The sequence below is a fragment of the Heptranchias perlo genome, chromosome 13 (assembly GCF_035084215.1).
Source record: "Heptranchias perlo isolate sHepPer1 chromosome 13, sHepPer1.hap1, whole genome shotgun sequence".
NCBI lineage: Eukaryota > Metazoa > Chordata > Chondrichthyes > Hexanchiformes > Hexanchidae > Heptranchias > Heptranchias perlo.
The window spans coordinates 37,042,842-37,067,075 of NC_090337.1; the positions used below are offsets into that span (position 1 = coordinate 37,042,842).

Sequence of the window (24,234 nt, forward strand, 5' to 3'; positions counted from 1 at the left end):
CTGGCTGAAACTGCAAGGCATAACGGGTAGTATGACCAAAAAGGCTAAAAACAGTGTCAGCAGCTTTGGCCGTAGCAGTCCGCATGAAAATGTTTTGTATGAAATCTTGAAGCAAGAACACTGCACAAAGATAGTGGTAATTGGAGACCATGGAGGCCGGATAAGAGGGGGTTGTAAACCAGACATTTCTGCATGTATAAAGCTTGATGTAACAATGTAATTGGGAGAAGTTTTGGTCCGCCAAAAGCTTCTCCCTGCAGCTGCTTAAAATAAAGACCTGTTTGCATGGAATGGCTCTCCTGACTCGTCTCTAGAATTGTGGTGACCACTAGAAGCTAGTGGAAAAGTGTGGAGGGAATTCTGTAGACCACAACAATCTGGTACTGAAACAAATTAATCGTTCCTTTGCAGGCATATACTTGGCATTGAAAGATTACTTTTCTAACACCTCTGTCATCATTGATAGACAAGAAAACAGTAATTTGCTCCGTGCAAGATAAGTTTTGCACAACTTCTCATACTCCAGCTACTTTCAATAGCAATACAGTTGGGAGGTTTCTCTGCTGCCCCTTTATCCAACAGGCAAAAAAATGTATTTTTATTTTCATTACATTTGTATATTAATTTCATTAAAAAAGAGCATTATACTTAATCAAAGAAAAGATAATAGATACAAAAGTATCACTGCATGTAACAGTGTGTTGCCATTTCAGGCAGATTATGGAAAAGACTGAAGCAAATCCATTAGGTGCACTCAGTCCCATTAAGAGAGTATTTATTGTTTATCCATAATTTGCCTTTTTAACAGATGGCATCATTCTTTAAACCTGTAAAACCAGGCAGATTCCGTCTCATTTACTGTGGCCCTTTAAATTCCATTGGGGTGGGGTGGGGTGGGGGGGGGAGGGTATGGGGGACCTTCTGCCTGGTCCCCACCCCCACCCCCCAGTATCAAGCAAGTGTGTCCGGCAAGTTGCCAGGCTATCAGAGGAATATTGCCTTTAAAAGCCCTCAGCATAACTCTTAAGAGCTGAGAGCTGGTCTAAGCCCCACTGTGGTCCTTAAGAGTCCCCAAAGCTTCACGAGTGTAACGTAATTGATCGATTACCTTCCACAAGAAGCCAGTTTGATCCATTAGGAGCAGAAGACATGAAGAACAAGAGTTTCTTCAAGCCTTCACTGGGCCTCCTCTCTGCCATCAGTGTGACATGGTGCAGCTCCAACATAGTAGCCAGCAGTTCAGGGCAGATGCCACTGTACTCATGTAGGTGCGATATGCCTGCCCAGTCATGCAAATGACCCTGTCCCCAGGAATTGGAACAGGGTCACTAGAGAATGGCATAGGCGGGCAGGAGTTCCACTCCGCTTTACTTGCGCCAGCAAAGCATAACCCCAGGAATCTCAGGCCCCCCTGTCTACATCTGTGCATATTAACTGATGTATTTATGCCATACAGAATCATATCAATGAAAAATGCGCTTGCCAAATTTTGATATTAGCAAGTTTACAAAATCAAATCAAAAAGGTAGAAATAGAAACTAAAAAAAAATCTTTAAATAATTCACTGCTGATGTACATCAACTTTGATGGGGTGTTGTCATGCTTTCAAATAGCTGTCAGGCACGTTCAGTTCCAGGAACAGCCTGATCTAAAAAAATGCTTCCACTGACACCACATTAACTGCTAGGAAAGTTAGCACAGCAGTAGATGTGATATTGATTGCAGCCCAAACTATTCTTGGACTGTTGTAATTTTTAAGCAGCTTTTAAAAAGTTAGTTTTTTTAAAAATCACTTCAGAAATTATGTCTTTATTATTTTACCAGAATGATGATGTAACCCCTCTAAAACAGAGAACATAGATGAACTAATTCTTGCAGTAAGACACGGAGGACGGAATTTTCCGCTTAGACTCCTGGCGCACATGGGGACCGCACGGGAAATTCTGCACCCCCTACCCATAACTGTGAGACCATTAATTTAAATGATCAGTGTTAAATGATTCCTAATAAGCGCACCTGACAGGAGCACTGAAGTGGAAATTCCTGGCTTAGGATTCACAAATTTAAATCCCAACCTTGATTGTCAATTCAGACTCAGCACTAGTAGGACAGTGTGCCCAGGTATTGATTGGGCTAACAAATTGTTTGGAAAAAAAGAAAAGGGAAATGGTGATCGGAGAAGAAATAAAAATAAGCAAAAAGAAATTTTGTAAGTCTGTTATGGAGCAACAGTACCAACTAGCGTGGAGGGGTTTAGAATTCAGGCTGCCCTCTCAAGTGGAGAATTACAACAGTGAAAATGGATAGGTAAATTGAAAATCCTATCAATTACATTGGAATTTAAGTCCATGTGAGGCAAGCTGAAGTGTTAAGCCAAGAAAATTGTATTGTGTTGAATGAAATATCATGACATAAATGAGGCTGCATTTCTCAGAAGCAACAATAGCTTGGTATTTTGGGTTCTATGACAACAAGGTGCATTATATATAGTTTTGCTGCAGAGGGAATAACATGGAGAAAGGTAGACGAAGTACTTTTTCATGCAGTGTATTTCTGATTCCATAAAATTATCTCCAATCATGTTACATTACGACTGCTACTAGAGACATCACTGTTTAAAGCTAAGGGTGTAAAAATGTTTCTTTGACTCGGGAGACAATTTGCTGTAATTAAAAATCCAAATTTTAGCCCTGACCTCACCCTCTTCTAGTTGCTATTCTGATTCATTCTTTTAATGTCATTTTTTTTTGCTGCTCCACCAGCTTTGTTCTAAATAGTACATACGTGTTAAAATTGTTAGATTACAGTACACTGAAAATTCTCATCCAGAAATGGAGCACTTAACTGTACACCACATACTTAACTTTATATTGCATATTATACAGCTGCTGGTTGATTTCAAGGATTATTACATAAGAGTTAAAAAAATGGTTTACAATGTGTAACAAGGATTTCCTCTTAAGTGGTAGAGCACTCAACTTTTATCCACATAATCTTCTTATTCAAATCATCACCAGATTTGTACAACCAATAAATACTTGTAGCTCCAGTACAAATACAGATTATGCATGGCTACTTTTACAATAAACCACAGGATCATGGATTAAATGTTGAACCATACTTTTAAGCTGTACCTTTGAAAGCATCAAACACTTCAGGCTAGCATAGCAAGAGCACATATAATGAATTTCCACATACATTATCATAACAACATGTCTGAACTCCACGCATAGGACAACAGTCCCTTTGCACTACTGAGCTGTCTGTTTATTGCCACTCAGAGTTTGATGGATGAGCCAGCCACAATTATGGCAAATGTGAAGCTAAAAGTTCAGTCAACTTATATCCTTTAGGAACCGATTAATTTCACTTAGGAGGAACTGTTATAGCCTTCAGAAAGGAGACGTCAACCTACCTGACTGGCCTGGATTGAAACCAGAGCTCAGAGAAAAAAGGCAAGTGTTTGAATGCACTGCATTGCCAATTACCTATGTCTGTCACTTCATCCATGTGAATTATTATTAACTTCATTATGATGATATTGCAGTTGATCTTAGTGAAAATCCAGGCATTTTACCGGATGTCTCACATTTCATCAAATCTGTAGCACATTTGGCATATATTTTAACCACAGAAATCATACATGCTCCACAAAAGATACAGATGCTATTTACCAAGGGCTTTTTGATCAAATAGTGGACCTGAATTACAAAAGAAGCATAGTCTTACCTAATACACCAAGCCGGTAGTTGACAGTGATGACTATGACATTGCCATAACTTGCCAGTACACTTCCATCAAATATATTTCCTGTGCCTTCCATGTATGATCCACCATGGATGAAGACCATAACAGGTTTGGGTCCACTATCCCGAATATCTGAAAAATGACATACAGTTCAAAAGGTTTGGAACCAGCATTGGGGGCACTGTCAACATTTTGCTTATTTTGAAATAATGATTAGTTTATGTGTGTTACTTAATTAAAAAGTGTATTTGATGCAGTAAGTTTCTCAAGCAAATGTTTTTAGTTAACTGCTTGACTAGTAATAATCTGTTTAAATAAAAAAAAAATTAGGTTGGATTATAGCAGATTTTAGGGGCTAGCCGGACTCAACTCAAAATATCCCTATTGAGCACACAGTGTTCTTGATTTTGCCAATAACTCCAGTGAAAATTTTAAATTTTTGGAATTGGACTGGATTTGACCAGAGGTCAGGAATGAGTCTGAACTACTATCTGTTATTGTGATCATGTTTATTAGTGATCAGGTAAGATCATTATTACATACAAAATATATGGTAATGATTATGAAGGCATCAAGTTGCCTGATAGCAGAACAAATTTTTCCAATCTACCCAACTACTACTGAAGGCTTCGTTCTCACTAATTTATATTAATATCATAGTGCATTGCTTCATAAACCAACTAATAAAATATAGATGACTAAAATAATTTCTCCACACATTAAGGGAGTAAGGATTCTTCTAACAATTAACAGTCAGGCGACTTTACAGCCAGATTGAAATGTAAACCGAGCAATCAAGTTTATTTTACTTTCAGCAATAATATTGCACCCAAATTAGGTCAAAAATCTACTGAAATAATATTGATTATAATTTGCAAACAGCCATACATCAGAATGCATTTATGCATTAATTATAAAAGGGATATCAATGTTGTAATAGGGCAACTATTTTCTTTCAATTAATTCATCAAAAAGTTTAATGGTCAAGGTTAGTTATGTCTACATAATTTAGATATCTGCTGTTCATTTGATAACAGCTAACAAAATTACACTTTGCTATAAATGTCTCTGCAAATACAGTTGAGCATTTTATACAAATTAATTCAAATGATTTCTGAGCCGAGATGCTGGGGGTGATTTTAACCCCCAAGAATGGGTGGGTTGGGGGCAGGTGGGAGTTGAAAATAGTTGTTTTTTGGGTCGCGACCGCAACCCGGCGTTATTTCTGGGTTTAATGTTGGCGTGTAAAAGTACTGGCTTCCCACTGGGAATGCAAAGTCCGAAGATTTTGTGGTTGCGACCCAAAAAAAACCTATTTTCAACTCCCACCCACCACCAACCCACCCATTCTTGGGGTTTAAAATCACCCCCACTATGTTTAAAACACCTATATATATCAACAAAAATGTGAGCTTAAAAAAGATTGTTTCAACAATGTTTCGTGGAGGCATTAAAAAAATTGTTAATCAAATACTGTGGAAGAAGAATCACTTTAAAGCATTCAAGTTAAAAATTATAAAATATGCCGATAATAAATAATGACAAAAAAGCTGAAAATTAAGTGCTAAAAATCTGCACTTCAAAAATATATTAAAAATGTACTTTAGAAGGGAGAAAAAAATTTAGCGGGTCGTTGTCATGCATATTGGTTTGGCGGCAAAAAATACCTTCATCTTCTGCGCCATCATTATCACCTAAATCATCAGCCTGTTTCTTTGCAAGGGGACCTAGGATTAAAAATGAAGAAAATGGAGGAAAAAAAGAGAATTCAAGAACATACATGACTTCAGAAAATCTAGAAAATACCGTGTTAAAACATTTCTTGAAAAATTGAAATGTAAAACTGCATTTGTTTAAAAAATAGCAACAGTTCAAAATATCTAAAAATGTATAAAAAGATAAAAATCCTAAAATGCATTTCATATTTAAGAAGGTTTTTTTAAATTACAGCAAAAGCTTGTCAATCATTTTGTGCAAGAAAGAATTATGTACCAATTACAAGAAGTATACCCACCATTTCAAGAAAAGAGGAAAAAAAGACTTAAACTCCTTTGTTAATAACTAAACTGATCAACCCATTACATGGGTTGCAGCATCAAAAGAGTCAAGTCCCCTTTACATTTCTCAAATACTTTCCAGAGGTTCCATTCAGATATTAGAGTACTTTTCTTTTGAATGCGGATCACAAAATACAAAAAACAATGCAAAAATTGCTGTTTCAAGAAATAAGAACTGTGGGATGCAATGCAAAAAAGAGTTTTCAAAGTCATCAATTTCAGTGAATTCTGCTTTTGTAGTTGGTAAACAGCATGAATGAACTCGGGCAGGAATATTTTTCAAAGTCATTATAGATGTTTGACATACCCTAAAATATTGTTTCCTTTACATTGTACTACCCCATAAGCTTGCACTGCAACAATTCGGACTTAATTTAGGAGTGAAATGAGCAGCAAATTTTATCTACTGACAAGGAGTCAACAAATTAATATAAACCTGGTATTAATAAAATGTCAACCAGAATTCTTAAAACAATATCATTTGTACATCTTCTAGAGGTATGCAAAGCATTTAAATGAGATAGCAATATAATACCTAATTATATAGTGTATGGGTCAAATATCACGGTGACAGCAACTGTCATTCTGGATTTTTAAATCATGCGTGGCTCATTTAACAAGTAGCAAACTTTTTCAACTATAAATCACTGAATTGTACTGTTATGTAAACTGAAATATTTTAAATATTATCCCTTTGTTTCAATAAGTACTTCTAGATGTTGTCTACATAAAAAATGAAGTAGCTGAAAGTTGAAACTTATGATGGAAGCTCATTTCTTACTGTAGAAGAATACACATTTTGTATTATTTAGAGGTACAAGAAAAACATTTATAAACTTTTGAGCAGCCAGAACAGGATAAAGGACTAGACATCACTAACAAGCATTTCAGTGTCATGCGAGCTCTAATGGGAACAATCACAGGGTGTCCAGAATTGCAGTACAGTAACACCAATCTTACACAAAATCCTTCTAACAGAGAACTTAACTGCACATGCTGGGTAAGAATGTCAATTTTTTCTACATGCATTGGAAAGTAGCACAATTAGCATGGAGGATAAGATAATACAGTGAGCACAAAGCTTAAAAGCTAAGACCATGAATTTTATATTTTCTTCTTGACGAAGCTTTCCACGCATTTTTAATTTGCTGTGATTCTAGAATCTGAACTTTGACCCTTGCATGGTACCCATAAGAAAATACAACATTGCCCCCTTAATTGTGAAAAGACTTTTATAATTCATTTCAGTGTGAGTGAATACTTAAAAGAATGATTAGATGTATCAAGTTCAAGACCCTGAACAAATATGATCAGTTTGAGAAAGGCCATGTGCAGTGGCTCAAATGATTGTTTTATCTAATTGTAATAGTTTCTGCCAAATAAATAATTGATATTTTTACCAACAACACAACAGTTAAAGCAATCGAGATTCTTCATACAGCAAATAAAAGAACCAACAATTCTTTTAAATTAGGTGAACAATGAAAAAAATGTCTAAAACTAGGGGAAAGACTTGTCTGAGAAATGTTTTGGGCAAGACCACTTGTCTGAATTTTGTATTCAGTATACAGCATGGTGACGAGCCTGACTATCACATTTTCCAAAGGCTAATACGGAGTTTGTTTGAGAGTTTTGGCAGTTTCATCTTATTTCCAAGTATTGAAGAGACTGTACTGAAAAATCAAAATCTGATAGCCTCAGTTCTGCAGTGGTTAATTGAAAGTTAATAAGAAAACATTTCCCATGGTACAGTACACTGGGGTGCAAATTGCATTGTCTGAAAATTGCTGGGGTCTTCCTGCACCGTCTTGAATTTAAAATCACAGTTGACTTAGTGTCAAAGTATGGTACAGCACAGGAGGAGGCCATTCAGCCCACCGTGCCTGTGCCGGCTCTTTGAAAGGGCTATCCAATTAATCCCACTCTCCTGCTCTTTCCCCATAGCCATGCAAATTTCCCCCCTTCAAGTATTTATTTAATTCCCTTTTGACAATTATTATTGAATCTGCTTCCACCACCCTTTCAGGTAGTGCATTCCAGATCATTACAACTCGCTACATAAAAATGTTTCCTCGTGTCACCTCTGGTTCTTTACTGATCACCTTAAACCTGTGTCCTCTGGTTACCAACCCTTCCACATGACTGAAGTCCTGAAGGAATACTTAGTGTTATCGGTACATGTAAAATTGAAAGTTCAATCTTCATAAAACAAAACCCCACACTTTTGTACAAATATATGTTTTAAGAAATCAAAATTTGAGAGATTACTGTATTCAAAATAATTTTCAGCTTGACTTACTCTGCAGTCATGTTAAGATGCATTTACATTGTATACAGTCCTGGCAATCCACACTAAATCAGGTGTCACATTTATTGAATTCTTACCCTGCCCATTTTGTAAGTTATTTTACCCCTTTCAATCTTTAGTTATGTTACTACTAATAATTATTATCACCAGCTCAGCAATATATCTGACACTCAATATCTGTTACACAGAATGCTGCACAGGCATCAGTGCATTTGTTCATTCTCTTTCAGGAGTGCTTTGGACAGAATTACTGGGACTGCTCCCCAACACACCCCAAATTTCTTGAACAACATTAAGGAGGTGGGCAAAAGAAGCACCCCATTAAATGCTACCAACCACATTCTTAGAGTGGCTAATGTGGTAGATGTAATTTCAAAAAAGTACATTTTCAATACAACCATAAATATGCCTGCATTAAACCTAGAACAAGATCTTCTGAGGTATACCTTGCATACATGTCTTACAAAAGAACAATACTTTCAGAATTCTTTCCCTAATTGGACACAAAACAATTCACCAAAAAAACCATAAATTAAACCTAAGAGACAAAAGACAGCACATGCAAACCATATAAAATACTCGTAAACAGCAAAAGAGACACATTGCTAGTTACTTATGAGTAAATAATTCTCTTCACTCATCAAAATACTTTTTCCTCATCAGTATACAAATTCAGTGGTCTGAAATAAATTGACATTATATGCATAATGGAAAAAACATTAGCAAAAAAATTCCTACAAGCCATTCACACCAACATTTATACTGTTATTACAATATGTAATACATATAGCCTTGTTGCTTCATTAAAAAACACGTACCGTTAGTTCAGCAATTATTTGGCACCATCCAAAATAGCTAAAAAAAAATCAATGGACAGTTCATGGAATTGCACATCATAGTATTTGTAATGGATAAGGGATAGAATACTGAATAAGCAGACACTGGCATAGTAACTAAGCTAAACCTGGGCTACTTCCTTGCAAGACTTCAAAGCAGACTTATTGGCCCAGAAATTGCTGAAAAATAACGGCGAGTTCACAGCGCCCACCATTATCAGTGCATAAAAAACCCAGCACTTTGTGGCGAGGAAGAGATACGAGATCGGAGTTGGGAATCGCCACAAATTGCTGGGCGATTTCTGCCACTCTACCGTTAGCCTCGCAAAAACAGAAGCTCGCCGTCAGCCTCCCCACAAGTGTCAAGAAATTGCTAGATTTGCACCGTAAATACAAATGAATCTCGCTGCAGACATTTAGGGCTGGTATTTCATGTCGTAAGGACCTTGTTAACGATGTGATTTATGGTCCAGACATGAAACTCAACCTTGAAGGCCCAGAAAGGGAACAATTGAAACTGTGGCGTCTCACTCCCGCAGGTAGCAACTTGTTCCTAGAGGTTTTTTAAATCTCAAATTTTGAAATTTTTTTCTTACTTTTCCTGTCTGTCTCTTATGTTTCTCTCTGTTAATCCAGGCTTTCTTTCCCTCTGTTTATTTCTCTTTCTGTATCTAATTTGACTCTAATTCACCCTATTTCTTTCTCCGTCATTCTTTCTGTGCCTTACTGTAGCCTTAAATTTAATTGGTTAAAGAGATAGACCATTGTACCAGATGTTCAGGAGGTCCCAGAGGTCCCAGATGCCCTGTTGACCTCGCCGCGCCGTTATCAATTCACATTTCTAGCAATCTGCAGCACAAAAATAATATGATCTGAGGGGTGAGGGAAAAAATCCAGTTCATGGTGCTCACCGCAAGATGCACTGCTCCAGCAAGTTATGAGCCGTTACGTGATAGACATACTTGGCAACAATGTAACTTCTGACACCACGACTAGGGAATGCATTAGAACTAAAATTTGAAGCACAAAAATATCTGTTGCAAAAAGTGCATGAACAATTACAAATTTAAATCAACCCGTTTCTATGCAAGGTTGATTTTATTTGACTACTGACCCATTTAAAGATAAATTGTGATTGCCAGAATCAATTTCACAATCTGTAAAAATATAGATTTGAACCCTTTATTAATTTTAAAAGAAAATTACAATTATGTTTCTAAAGTTATAATAAGCAAGCAGGCAAAATGAAACAAATGTCAAACACATGAAATTGGCAGACTGGGGTATTAAACTAAAGAACAGTTCTCAGTTAGATTGTACATTTAGAATTGCATGCCATGATGTTTTGACATTCCAGTAAAATTTATAGTCTAGTGTAACAATACAAAGCTACAAGACTTTAGAATGGCATTTTTTGAAGTTATAAGAGGAGTTCCAAAGGAATGTGAGAAATTGAAGCAAAAATTTAAAACTGTAGCAATGAATTTTAAGACTACCTTAGAAGATATGAAAAGGAAGTCTAATTTTAAGATAAAGGAAAAATAAAATGCCAAAACCACAATCACAATGGCCGAACACGACTAAGAATTATGTTATTTTAAAATATATACTAGGGAACAGATACTGGCGAGCACCGAGAATCATACAAGGCGGCTAAAAAGGACAATGAAAAGGCAACCTGTTAACAGGAGTAACAGGAATATTTTGTGATTTGAGATGCTAATAAGAGTGTTAAAGACCAGATATGTGGGTAGAAATCCTGCAGCACCACTGAACCCGCAAAAAAGTGTGGCAGGGCAGAACTTCCACCTACCACTATGCCCTGCCACTGAGCCCTTCCCAAATCCAAGGGATGGGGTCATTTAAATAATCGTGGAAAATGCCCATAACTGAAACAGTGCAACAGGGCCACTCAACACATGGGGGCAGCAGAACTTGGCGCAGCAGCTTGCTGCTCTGAGAGGGGGAGCCCGAGACCCAGACTGGGTCAAAGGCAACAATTTTTTCATTTATCCTTGAAGAGCACAGGGGCTACTTATTTGCTAGAGCTTTCACTACACCCAGAATGGGACCTATGACTGCCGGGGCAGCCTGAGAACATTCCCCTCAACACATCCCCAAAATTCTTCAACACTTAATGGGATGGGCAGAAGAAGCACCAAAATCCCAGAGCATAATTTGCTTGGCAGCCTAAAAACCATAGAAGTTTACAGCATAGAAGGAAGTCATTCGGCCATCACACCTGTGCCAGCTCTTTACTGAAACAATCCAAAACCAATCCTATAGTATCTTCCCTTGTATCTTCCACTGCTTCAAATATTTATCAATTTTCTCTTAAAAGATATAATAGTCTCTGTCTCAACTACTCCCTATGGCAACACATTGTGTTCCAACCACATTCTGTGTGAAGAGACTGCTGCTAACTTCTCTCTTCATTCTCTTAGTGATCATTTTTAAATTTGAGTTAAGAAATAGAAACGGAAATGGTACAATTCTTGGTGTGCATTATAGGCCAACAAACAGTGGAGATGAGATGGAGGTGAAGATTTGCAGACAGTTTCAGAGAGCTATGGAAGAACAACAGAGCAATAATATTGGGTGATTCCAACTATCCTAAGATAGACTGGAATAAAGGAAATACAAGTAATCAAAGTGGTAAATGCTTTTTAGAATGTATCCAGGACTGTTCCCTAGGTCAGTATGTTTCTCATCCAAAAAGGAAAGCATCATTGACTGACTTAGTACTGGGAAATTAAGTGGGACAAATAACAGTTGTAAGACTAGGAAAACAATTGAGAAATAGTAACCATAATATAGTTAGATTCCATACAAAAACAGAAAAGGACAATGAAGAGTCAAAGAGAAGGGTGTTAGACTGGAAAAAGGCAAAGTTCAGTGAGATAAAAGAGGATCTGGCCCAAATTAACTGGGCAAAAAGGTTAGCTTAAGAGGGTCAGAGATCTTGCAGATGCAGATTATGTCCGAAATTATGCTCTCTTCTCCCATTGGAATTAAGATATGTTCTTTAAGAGGTACAATAGGTAGAAATATTAGGGCTGGGGACTGGGATTGAGATTATGCCAGACATATTAAATGAATTCTCCACAAATGAAGGCTGTGGATAAATTACAGATTAAGCCAGATTTTCTTGGGAATGTGCAACATACGTGGCGGTCAGTTGGACACGTGTTATAAAGCAACCGAAAAAGTTAAATCACTACAGATCACTGAGTTGGAACCTCACTCAGAAATGACAAATAAACCTGGGATGAAAAATGGGAAAATTCATACCAGCACACTGAGGACGCTCTTCCGAGGCTGGAGGATAGAGGGGGGGCCCAGTGCTGATTTTTGTTGGTAAACCCACAAATGCTGATAGGGCCCTCAAAAGGCTGATTGTCAGCATTTCACACTAACATTTGGCATGTATGCATAACTGATATGGAGGAGGGTATTCTTTATAATACTATTAAATTTGTTTATAACAACAAGCTATATGACTAATGCAAACAGACTGACAGCATGCAAAGGTGCCTGTACAAATTAAATGGATGAACTAAGGAATGACAAATTGATTTTACTGTGGAAAAATGTGAATTAGTCCACACTGGATTATTAAACATGAAACACATATTATGAATAGAAAGCCGTTAACAAAATTGGACACGGATAACCAGATTTGAGTGTGATTATTCACCATTCGCTAAAACTACTAACATCAACTACACTTTGCAACACTTTAAAGACTTAGATCATGTCACCTGTCAGTTTTTTTTGTCCAATGAAATCAAGTTGAGTTCTGTAAGCCCTTCTTCATAACTTTGTATTTTAATTTTTCCAGAAGTTTTGAACTATCAGTCCTTTTAAAGGTAGAGTGCCTAAAACTGTGCGCAATGCTTCAATTCTCTCTCATCATTGATTTGTAAAAGGTTCCAAAAACTTGCTTTGAATTCTAGCCAAGATTAACAAGTTTAATTGGTTGAATGCTTTTCACTCATTCTGTACTTTCATACATTAAGCTGTCAATGTTAACAATGCAGTGAAACTGTTTGAATCAGTTTTAGAATGCACCATGTGATTATGTGTGATGACTACCTGTAGTCACATATTGTTTTTATTATTATTGCAGATAGTTATGAAGTTGGTGAAGAATAGAAACTGACCATCATGCATGTAATAAATTCAAGTAACTAGGGCAACTTAAAACAAACAAAATCTCAATTTTCTGTGAACCAAAGCTGTTCTTTTCCAAAGCGCTGAGCTTCTTGATTTATTTCTATTCACAAACTAGAACATTTTTTTCCCTCTTCCATCCAAAGAAATCCTGTGACTTTAAAATATTTTCAAATGTTTACTTTTTGTGCACTTTGTGAAAAAATAAACCAGTTATAAAATTGAATTTCAGAATGTGGCACAGGATATTTTGTTCAAAATAACAACAAGCAAGTCAGGACATTTTACTGGGTGTTTGTTAAAACCACTACTTGAATAAAATGATGAAGTGGATTCCTAGAACTGAGTAGAATACTATCACAAGATTTATGTAAACAGAACAGACATTGATGAAGACAGCTTTATATGGGCTAAAACTAAAGTCATAATTCCATATTATTCACATATTCCATTGACTAGAGTGACCATCTCAGTTCCCTTAACAAAGGCTGAAATGGCGAGTGTTATATAATCACATCATTGTTTAAGTAAACAATTATAGATAAAATGTATTATCTCTCAGCCTAGAAACTGCAATGGTGGAGCACTGGACTTCCAACAGGAAATTTGACTTTGCATCCAAATTTCAACGAAATTTACGTTCAAGCTAACTATAGGGTTAGAGGGAGGGGACACAGAGTCTTGCAATAAGCCTGGAGCACAGAGGGAAGAAAAGAGAAAGACCAAATTCTGGCAGGATATTCTCCTCTGCCATTTCTGGTTAAGCAGGCCTCCCAGCAAGCAAAGATATCTGTGGGTTAGACCTTCTAATTGTCTTAACTAAGAAGGATGATGTTGTTACAAGGATTTTACTTTTGAGAGCAATAAAGGATGGAAGGAAAGAAGGAAGAGGGTTCATAGAATCATAGATTGCTACAGCACAGAGGGAGGCCATTCAGCCCATTGTATCCATGCCAGCCGAAAAAGAGCTATCCAGCTTAATCCCACTTTCCAGCACTTGGTCCGTAGCTCTGCAGGTTATGGCACTTCAAGTGCACATCCAAGTACTTTTTAAATGAGTTGAGGGTTTCTGCCTCTACCACCCTTTCAGGCAGTGAGTTCCCGGCCCCGACCACCTTCTGGGTGAAAAAATTTCTCCTCAGCTCCCCTCTAATCCTTCTACCAATTACTTTGAATCCGTGCCCCCAGGGTTGTTTTGTTTTGTTTGCTTTTTGTAAAAGTCATCAGGAAAACAACTCTGTGCTTTTTGATTTGACTAAAGACATAGTACAAAATCAACGCAATTCATGTGCTAACAATAAAAACTGCATTAACATTGTAAGATGACTGCATCAACTCTGAACAGTATGTGGCATACTGGAGAAGGAAAATATTTTTATTGGATTACAAAGTCAACTCTTCAAGATCTAGTAATCAATTTACCCATATCTGCTTTGATATTCACTGTCCTTTTGAAGTGTTTTTATATAGCCTGCTGTTTGTGTTCATTATCTTTTTCATGAAATATAAAAAATGCAAACTTTAGGAAATCACAGAGATTTGTACTGTTGGGATCTGACTCTAAATGTAGTTGATGTGGAACAACAAACAAAGTTCCATGTAATCAAATAATTAAAAGCATGATTACAGTAAACATTTATAACCATTATCTATTAAAAATCTTGCATTTGTGTGCACTTCCTGTCAACTTTTATTTCCCATTCTAAATTCCAGGGCCACATTTATAATGGAAACTGCCCATGTAAACATGTAAGGCTGCAATTACACCCTGCTGCCAATGGAGGTGCCACAGTGCCACCACTGGTGGAAGGGTATAATTACAGCATGAAAAATTTATATAGGATGTTTCCATTATAAATGTGGATATAGGAATTTATCATGGAAATATAAAAATAAGGACAGGATATATGACTTTAAAATGGAGACTGAATTACAGTTGCACAACCTGGTCCAATTATCCCCTGCCCTCTAACCCTGTTTCACATAGAATCATAGAAATTTACAGCACAGAACAAGGCCATTCAGCCCATTGTGTCTTTGTCAGCTGAAAAGGAGCTATCCAGCCTAATCCCACTTTCCAGCTCTTGGTCCGTAGCCTTGTAGGTTACGGCACTTCAAGTGCTCATCCAAGCACCTTTTAAATGCAATGCTTCTACCACCCTTTCAGGCAGTGAGTTCCAGACCCCTACCACCCTCTGGATAAAAATTTTTTCCTCAGCTCCTCTCTAATCCTTCTACCAATTACTTTAAATCTATGCCCTCTGGTTATTGATACCTCTGCTAAGGGAAATAGGTCCTTCCTATCCACTCCATCTAGGCCCCTCATAATTTTAGACACCTCAATTAAATCTCCACTCAGCCTCCTCTGTTCCAAAGAAAACAACCCCAGCCTATCCAATCTTTCCTCATACCTAAAATTCTCCAGTCCTGGCAACATCCTCGTAAACCTCCTCTGTACCCTCTGTAGTGCAATCACATCTTTCCTGTAACGTGGTGACCAGAACTGTACGCAGTACTCTAGCTGCGGCCTAACTAGTGTTTTATACAGTTCAATCATAACCTCCCTGCTCTTATATTCGATACCTCGGCTAATAAAGGAAAGTATCCCGTAAGCCTTATTAACCACCCAAGCTACCTGCCATGCTACCTTCAGGGATCTGTGGACATGCACTCCAAGGTTCCTCTGTTCCTCTACACCTCTCAGTATCCTCCCATTTATTGTGTATTCCCTTGTCTTGTTTGCCCTCCCCAAATGCATTATCTCACACTTCTCCAGATTGAATTCCATTTGCTACCTTCCTGCCCACCTGACCAGTCCATTGATACCTTGATAAATGCAGACTACACTTGATTTTGACTCCCTGTGTGCAATGCTGTGGGCGATTAAAGAATATATTAAAAATATTGCATCTGCAACACACTTCTTGTCAACCGTTATCCATTATAAATTCCTATGTCCACATATATAATGGGCAGTGCCTTTGTAATCTTGACATGCTGTAATTAACATATTCCAAAATATTCCTGGATTCTCACTTCTGATGGAAGGGTCACAACTGAAATGCTAGGATTGATTCCCTGATCAGGTGCGCCTGGCGGAGTGGCAATCACAGGAACATAAAATCAGGCACCGGGGGTCCGCAATTTCCCAACCAGTACTCCCTGCAAGCGCTCCTCCTTGCCATGAACACCTATTTGGGAAATCAGCCCGAATAACCTATCTTTATTTCAGATACTATCCGACTTCTGTACAGAATAAAATAATTTGTTTTTGCACCCCTAACAGGTTAGTAATATTGAGAAGTAACTGTACTCATCAAACCTTTTGCAATTATATAATGGGGAGAATTTGCTGTCAAAATAATGGTGAGGCTAATGGCGCTCGCCGTTATTTCTGCGCAAATGCTACAGCAATTTCAGACGAAGGGCAGATGCGCGGTTAAATGTGGATAAACAAAAGTTGCTGTCCCAGATGCGCCGCTCTGCTGTTAGCTTTGCGAAAACGGCATCTCGCTGTCTGCCTCACCATTATGTGGAGATGCCGGTGATGGACTGGGGTGGACAAATGTAAGGAATCTTACAACACCAGGTTATAGTCCAACAAATTTATTTTAAAATCACAAGCTTTCGGAGATTATCCCCTTTGTCAGATGAATGAGTCATTCATCTGACGAAGGGGATAATCTCCGAAAGCTTGTGATTTTAAAATAAATTTGTTGGACTATAACCTGGTGTTGTAAGATTCCTTACATTTGCCTCACCATTGAAATACATTGAACGGAGTGAAGTTCCTGTTTTTGCGCGGTAGATATGAACTAAACTCACCACAGAAAGTTAAGTCTTGTCCATTTCTGTCTAAATACCCTTTTAACAATGTGATAAGTGTTAATTACTGCAATTCAACCTCTCTGGCACTGAAAATTAACACAAGTATGGAGTCTCATTCTTTCAGGTTTTAATTGTTGGAGATTTTAAAAATGTAATTTTTTTTTGTTCACTTTTCCTTTCTGTCTCTTTTTTCTCCATCTCTTAAACCAATCTTTCTTTCCCTCCCTTCATTTCTCTTTCTGCACCTAATTTGACATTGAATTCACCCTCTCTAATTTACACTTCCTTGCGCTGTTAATTTCATAATCCTTCAATCTGATTGGTTTAGGAGATACACAGTTGCTTTCCCTGGTCACTCAGGTCCCTGATGCCCTGTTTCCTTTGCTGCGACATTATCAGCTTGCACTTTCACCAACTTGCTGCGCAAAAAATTTAAAAACCTAAACGAGCAACGGCAAGTCTAACTAACGGCAGATGCCACTGGATGCCCTGCACATCAAATTATGGCCCATTCCCTACGTTTATTGGAGGGTAAGTGGGTTTTCAGAAATATCTGAAAGGATCATAACTATTCTGGGATATATTGTGGGACATACCACTTTTAGTATCTAGTTATTCGCAATACCTAAATTAATTAAAATTAGTACTGAGTCATTTAATTCAGTACCTTCTGCAGTGAAAATGATCCTCTGAATTGATATTACAACTTTGAGAAAAAATTAAACTGCGTTCCCAATTTTTAAAATGGAAAATCCCAAACTAGCTAGACTAAAAAAAATCAAATCAGCTAATAATATTCCATAATTCTGGAAATTAAAGATATTCCAACAAGGGATAAAGCTACAGTCATGATTACTTTGGTAGTGTAGCTACTTGTCTGCCAGTGATTTGCAATTTTAGGATTAATACATTTTGAATGTCAATTTGTATACACATAAAAGGGCTATTAATTCTTCAATTGGTACAGAAGTAGGTAGTGGTTGCACCTTTTAAAAAAAAAGTCAGATTGGCTTTTCGTTCACTCATATAGACTTTTGTTTCCACCCATTTATCAGATGGCATTATACTCTTAGGATGCTTATCAGTAGTGAAAATGATCAGGCTATTTCTCAGTTAAATATGTTCACCTAAGGATGGGTGAATTTAATACAGTACATAAAGCTATCATTCTGGCTCACTGTCAAGAGAATCATTTTTCAGTGACTGCTTCCTAACAGCTTTGATGGGCGAGGGTATTAATTACAGCTGACTGTGCTCTATTATTGTTTGTTTTTGTCATGCATGCACACTGTTTGGCAAATGTCACAGATGTGTTTTTAAAGCACAGAGGTCAACAGTGGCCTATATTATTTCAGGGATGAAAAACAAGTGTATTGTCATCAACCATCTGCCACATAACTCACTAAATAAATGTAATTTTCAGAACTTACAATGCACTTCAATAAGGCTACAGTTATACAAAATATAATGGTCACTTGTTTCTGGCAGACAGTAGTGGGTTTACCACCCAACACCTGCATTTAAACATGCAAATGCTTGCCAGGCAAGCTGTAGACATTGTCATATGTTCATTTGGCCTTTAGTTATTAGTATGCAGTGCTGATCCAGCCATTCGGTTGGGGAACTAGAGCTGCAGGAGTTTTTTTTTAAAAGACTTTTAGAAAAAGTTACACAAAATATAATTTTTAAATCAATTTAAGTATAATGACATTGTTTCTTTGATCAAATAAACTATTATGGCACTGGAAAAGGATGATGTAGTTGAGGGGTCAAAAACAGAATCTATTTGGTTAGAATTAAGGAACAACAGAGGAACAATTACGCTACTGGGTGTATGCTACAGGCCAGGAGGTAAAGGAGCAAATTTGCAGGCAAATTACAGAAAGATTCAAGAACAATAGAGTAGTGATAATGGGGTACTTCAGTTATCCCAATATAGACTGGGACAGTAACAGTGTAAAGGGTAAAGAGGGGGAGGAATTCTTGAAATGTGTACAAGAGAACTTTCTTGATCAGTTTGTTTCCAGTCCAATGAAGAACAAAGCAGTACTGGATCTAGTTCTGGGGAATGAAGTGGGGCAAGTGGAGCGTGTTTCAGTGGGGGAGCATTTAGGGTACAGTAATCATAATATCATTAGGTTTAGAATAATTATGGAAAAAGACAAGGAACAATCAAATGTGAAAATGCTTAAATGGAGGAGGGCAAATTTCACTGAGTTAAAAAGAGATCTTGCCCATCTGGATTGGAATCAAAAATTAGTAGGCAAAATAGAAATTGAACAATGGGAGGCCTTCAAGGAGGAGATGGTTCGGATGCAGAGTAGACACATTCCCACGAGGGGGAAAGACAGGGCATCGAAATCTAGAGCTCCCTGAATGACTAAAGATATATAGATTAAAATGAATCAGAAAAAGGAGCTTATAATAAATGTAAGATTCATAATACAAGAGAGAACCAAGCAGAATACAGAAAGTACAGAGGAGGTCTAAAAAAGGAAATAAGAGAAGCAAAGAGAGTATGAGATTAGATTAGCAGCCAACATAAAAGAGTACCTAAAAGTCTTTTATAAACATATAAATAGTAAAAGGATAGTTAAAGGAGGGGTGGGGCTGATTAGGGACAAAATAGATCTTCTTGTGGAGGCAGAGGGTATGGCTGAGGTAATAAATGAATACTTTGTCTTCACTAGAGAAGAGGATGCTGCCAATGTAGCAGTAAAGGAGGAGATAATAGTGATATTGGATGGGATAAAAATAGATTAAAAGGTCGGCAGTACTCAAAGTAGAAAAGTCACCCGGTCCAGATGGGAAGCATCCTAAGTTACTGAGAGAAGTAAGGGTGGTAATTGCTGAGGGTCTGACCACATACTTCCAATCCTCCTTAGATATGGGGGTGTGCCAGAGGACTGGAGGGTTGCAAATGTTACCCCTGTTCAAAAAAGAGGAGAGGGATAAACCCAACAATTACAGGCCAGTCAGCCGAACGTTGGTGGTGGGGAAACTTTTAGAAACAATAATCTTCGACAAAATTAATTGGCACTTGGAAAAGTATGGGCTAATAAATGAAAGTTAGCACAGATTTGTTAAAAGAAAATCATGTTTGACTAACTTGATTGAGTTCTTTGATGAAGTAACGGAGACGGTTGATGCAGGCGATGTTGTGTACATGGACTTTTTAAAATTCGTTCATGGGATGTGGACGTCGCTGGCAAGGCCAGCATTTATTGCCCATCCCTAATTGCCCTTGAGAAGGTGGTGGTGAGCCACCTTCTTGAACCGCTGCAGTCCGTGTGGTGAAGGTTCTCCCACAGATCTGTTAGGAAGGGAGTTCCAGGATTTTGACCCAGCGATGATGAAGGAACGGCGATATATTTCCAAGTCGGGTGTGTGACTTGGAGGGGAACGTGCAGGTGGTGTTGTTCCCATGTGCCTGCTGCCCTTGTCCTTCTAGGTGGTAGAGGTTGCGGGTTTGGGAGGTGCTGAAAAGAAGAAGCTTTGGTGAATTGCTGCAGTGCATCCTGTGGATGGTACACACTACAGCCACTGTGCGCCGATGGTGAAGGGAGTGAATGTTTAGGGTGGTGGATGGGGTGCCAATCAAACGGGCTGCTTTGTCCTGGATGGTGTCGAGCTTCTTGAGTGTTGTTGGAGCTGCACTCATCCAGGCAAGTGGAGAGTATTCCATCACACTCCTGACTTGTGCCTTGTGGATGGTGGAAAGGCATTTAATAAAGTACCACATAATAGACTTGTTAGAAAAATTAAAGCCCATGGGATTAAAGAGATAGTAGCAGCATGGATACAAAATTGGCTAAGGGACAGAAAGAAGAATGTAGTGGTGAACAGTTGTTCTTCAGACGGGAGGGAAATATACAGTGATGTTCCCCAGGGTATTAGGACCACTGCTCTTTTGGATATATATTAATAACCTGGACTTGAGTATAGAGGGTATAATTTCAAAGTCCGCAGATGACACAAAACTCAGAAATGTAAACAATGAGGAGGATAGTAACAGACTTCAGGAGGACACAGACAGACTGGTGAAATGGGCAGACACATAGCAGATAAAATTTAACGCAGAGAAATGTGAAGTGATACATTTTGGGAGGAAGATCGATATAAATATAAACTAAATGGTACAATTTTGAAGGGACTGCGGGAATAGAGAGACCTGGGATGTACATACATAAATTTTTGCAGGTGGCAAGACAAGTTGAGAAGGCCGTTATAAAAGCATATGGGTCCTTGGCTTTATAAATAGAGGCATAGAGTACAAAAGCAAGGAAGTAATGCTGAACCTTTATAAACACTGGTTAGGCCTCAGCTGGAGTATTGTGTTCAATTCTGGGCTCCACACTTTAGGAAGGATGTCAAGGCTTTAGCGAGGGTGCAGATAGTTTCTAAAGTAAATAATTAAGATGATTCACAAAAACAGCAATATTCATTGATTTCCATGACCGTACCAAATATATGATGCAACTTACATAACTTTGTAGGCAGATAGTATGTTATTTAGCATAACACTCGTGCAAACGTTTGATTGTTGGTATGTTATTATGCTAAATTCGTGAAACCATATAATTGCTATACTAAACTTGCTGCCGTTATCAATTTTTTCACAGTTTTTTGTTGCATAACTGACATAATCCTATATTTTAAATTGATAGAAAAATACTCCACAAAACTTAAATATTAAATTGTTAAACATGACAGTAAAAGTCTGAATTATTACTGATGCAAGCTACAGGTTGGTGGATGTCAAGATAAAAAGTTAAAAAGACACAATCGGTGAATTACTATTTGGTAAATAAACAACTAAGTATTATTTCATTATATATGTGATTACTGCATCACAAAAATCTGTAATCAATGCCTATTAAGGAACATTACAACTAAAGCAACTTTTCGACAAATAAAAATGTGCCACAGTAAGTCAAATGTGAGTAAAAACTATCCTGACAATATACCATTGCATCCGACTGTCTGAACAATCATTTAATTAAATAAAATATTACTAGCACAAGAAAAAAAACAGATTCACATTTCTGAAAGTCAGAATAGTCAACATAACTGACAGATTGGGGGTGATTTTAACCCAGCCTGCCTGGCGGAAACCAGGCAAGTGGACAGTTAAAATACCCCAGGTTAATTACCGACCAGAAAGCTGCCCAGATCCTGCCAAATACAATTTTCACTCAGGCTTCTGGACAGGCGGCTAAGCCATCCACCCAAAGCTGGTGGGGTCCTTCTTTAAAATTGCAGTTTGGGGTCCAATGATGTAATTGGGTCAGAACTATGATTTTAACTTGGATCTGAGCAGGGAAATCACCAGAACCTGCCTGGAGTTAAAGTCAACCCCATTATATGAGGAATTGTCATCAGCTCAGTTACACAAATTGTATTTCTGACTAATTTTAATGCTCAATCCCAAAATTTACGAGTGACAAACTTGTTAAATTCTGTAAAATTATACATTCTGAATTTTGTTAAAAGTTTGAGCACTAGAAAATATATCATCATGTTTATTGCCATTTTTATATTGTTTAGCTCAATGCTCAGTAAAATGCTTCTCTGATGTTATGGACTGAATATCAAACCTGATTTTTGCAATGTCTGTTCAATACAGGACATCTTGCAAATGAAGAATTTATGCAAAATTCAACAAGACATGTGAATCTGCCAATATAATGAACAATATGAAATCAGGATTTTGAACTAGTGTTAATAAAGAATAGATTAGCTATCAATATGTTGTTATCTTGGTAATTACTTAAAATGCTCATGTCTCTTTCTGGGTTTTTTTAATATCTTTTTTATAGTCAGAGTCCTAGTCCAGCCACTGATCTAATTTAGTTTGATTTCTCAGGATCTTTCTAAATCATGTTACATAAAATTTAAAAAATGGATATAATGAGCCTTCAGTTTGCTCAAGGTTGTCAGCAATTCTTCCATAATAATGATAAACTATATCAACATTACTTTGATTTTATTTCCTATTTGAGTAACTTTCCAATGTCACAAGTTGACGTACAAATGTGTCAATATATATGTTCCTAACCTATTAGAAAACAAAGCAAAACCTCAGTTAAATTCAGTATACTTTGAGTTTGATAATAAATTCAATATATTTTATTTTATTAATTTTATTTACTGTTATGGTTCTGTGCTCAACAAAATAGGGATGTCAATGCTAAAGCACTGAGAAATAGAACAATTGTTACCAAATGTCAATTATCAATCACTCTCAGGTCAGATATATCATAGGTTAGACACAGGACAGGGCTCCCTTTATTTTGCCCTAATAATGTACCTCAATCTAATCCTCCATACAGCAGCCCCAACTAAACCATTGTGATACATTTCCAGCACAAGTCATCTGTATAGTCTATCAGAGTAAGCCTGCCAATTAGTGCTGAACTATAGGTAGTTTTCTACAGTCGATTCACACCCACTTGCATTGGATTGAGAATAATCAAACTTCAGTGAAGAGAAATTTCATTCCCTCAGGCTGGATTAGATTCAAACCTAGGTCTCAAAGAGTAATAGGAGTGATTCCTCACTCCCAGTGGGGATTTGTGGTCACAAAGAAAGTACAGGTCAGAGCAGTGGGGCCTACAGTGTTGTAGCCCTAACTTCAACCCACACTACCTGAGACGGCAGCTTTCCCGCTAGGAGCGTGGGATTGCAAAAATCAACCCTAATATGCTAACACACTACGCCACACAGCCCTCACTAAAATAATTTTTTAAGGATTCACACAATTCAGATTTTTTAAATAATAATCAAAAAGCACAGTAAACAGAGCAGAAAACAAGTTATCCTGTTATTTAATATCAATTCATATTGGCATTTATTAATTAGAATGTTTCTGATAGTCCATGTCTAGGAGAGCAGTTTCTTGAAGTATGCTGGCTAGTGAGAACTAAATAACCATTGTAGCTGGGTCAAGTTCAGTAAGGATGTCATTGGTGATGTGATGCCTCTTGTGCTAAATTGCATCACTGGATTTGGAAAACTAACGTCACTCATTAGGGTGAGGGATGACAGCTCCAGAGAGCTGAGCATTTTGTTTTCTCCTTGGATTGTATCACAGAACTAATATCTCCATTTTCAACATGTTCAACCTAAGCACCTCAGAAATGGATAAATTAGGGATAGATCTAGGCTCTGAGTCATCTTTCTGAAGATTAGATGGAAGTTACCTAAAATCATTTCACCTGTCATTTTGAATAGCTACAATTGACAGGTGGCTTTCATCATCTACTACAAAATGATAGAGCTGATC

The 24,234-nt window shown here is 37.5% G+C and overlaps 1 protein-coding gene across 11 annotated transcripts in view; it reads right to left on the reverse strand.

Annotated features, from left to right (window-relative positions):
• The window catches only part of nlgn1 (neuroligin 1), a 444,903-nt gene that overhangs the window by 384,138 nt on the left and 36,531 nt on the right, over positions 1–24,234 (reverse strand). For 3 of the 11 annotated variants that reach the window (XM_067994651.1, XM_067994649.1, XM_067994648.1), the window contains 2 exons: positions 5,415–5,474; positions 3,730–3,879 (listed from right to left, as the gene is read on the reverse strand). In XM_067994651.1, the coding sequence (XP_067850752.1) occupies positions 3,730–3,879; positions 5,415–5,474 (210 nt within the window). Of the gene's footprint in view, positions 1–3,729; positions 3,880–5,414; positions 5,475–10,687; positions 10,708–24,234 lie in introns of all 11 variants that reach the window. The other 8 variants (XM_067994659.1, XM_067994658.1, XM_067994650.1 and 5 more) reach the window with 6 other exon arrangements.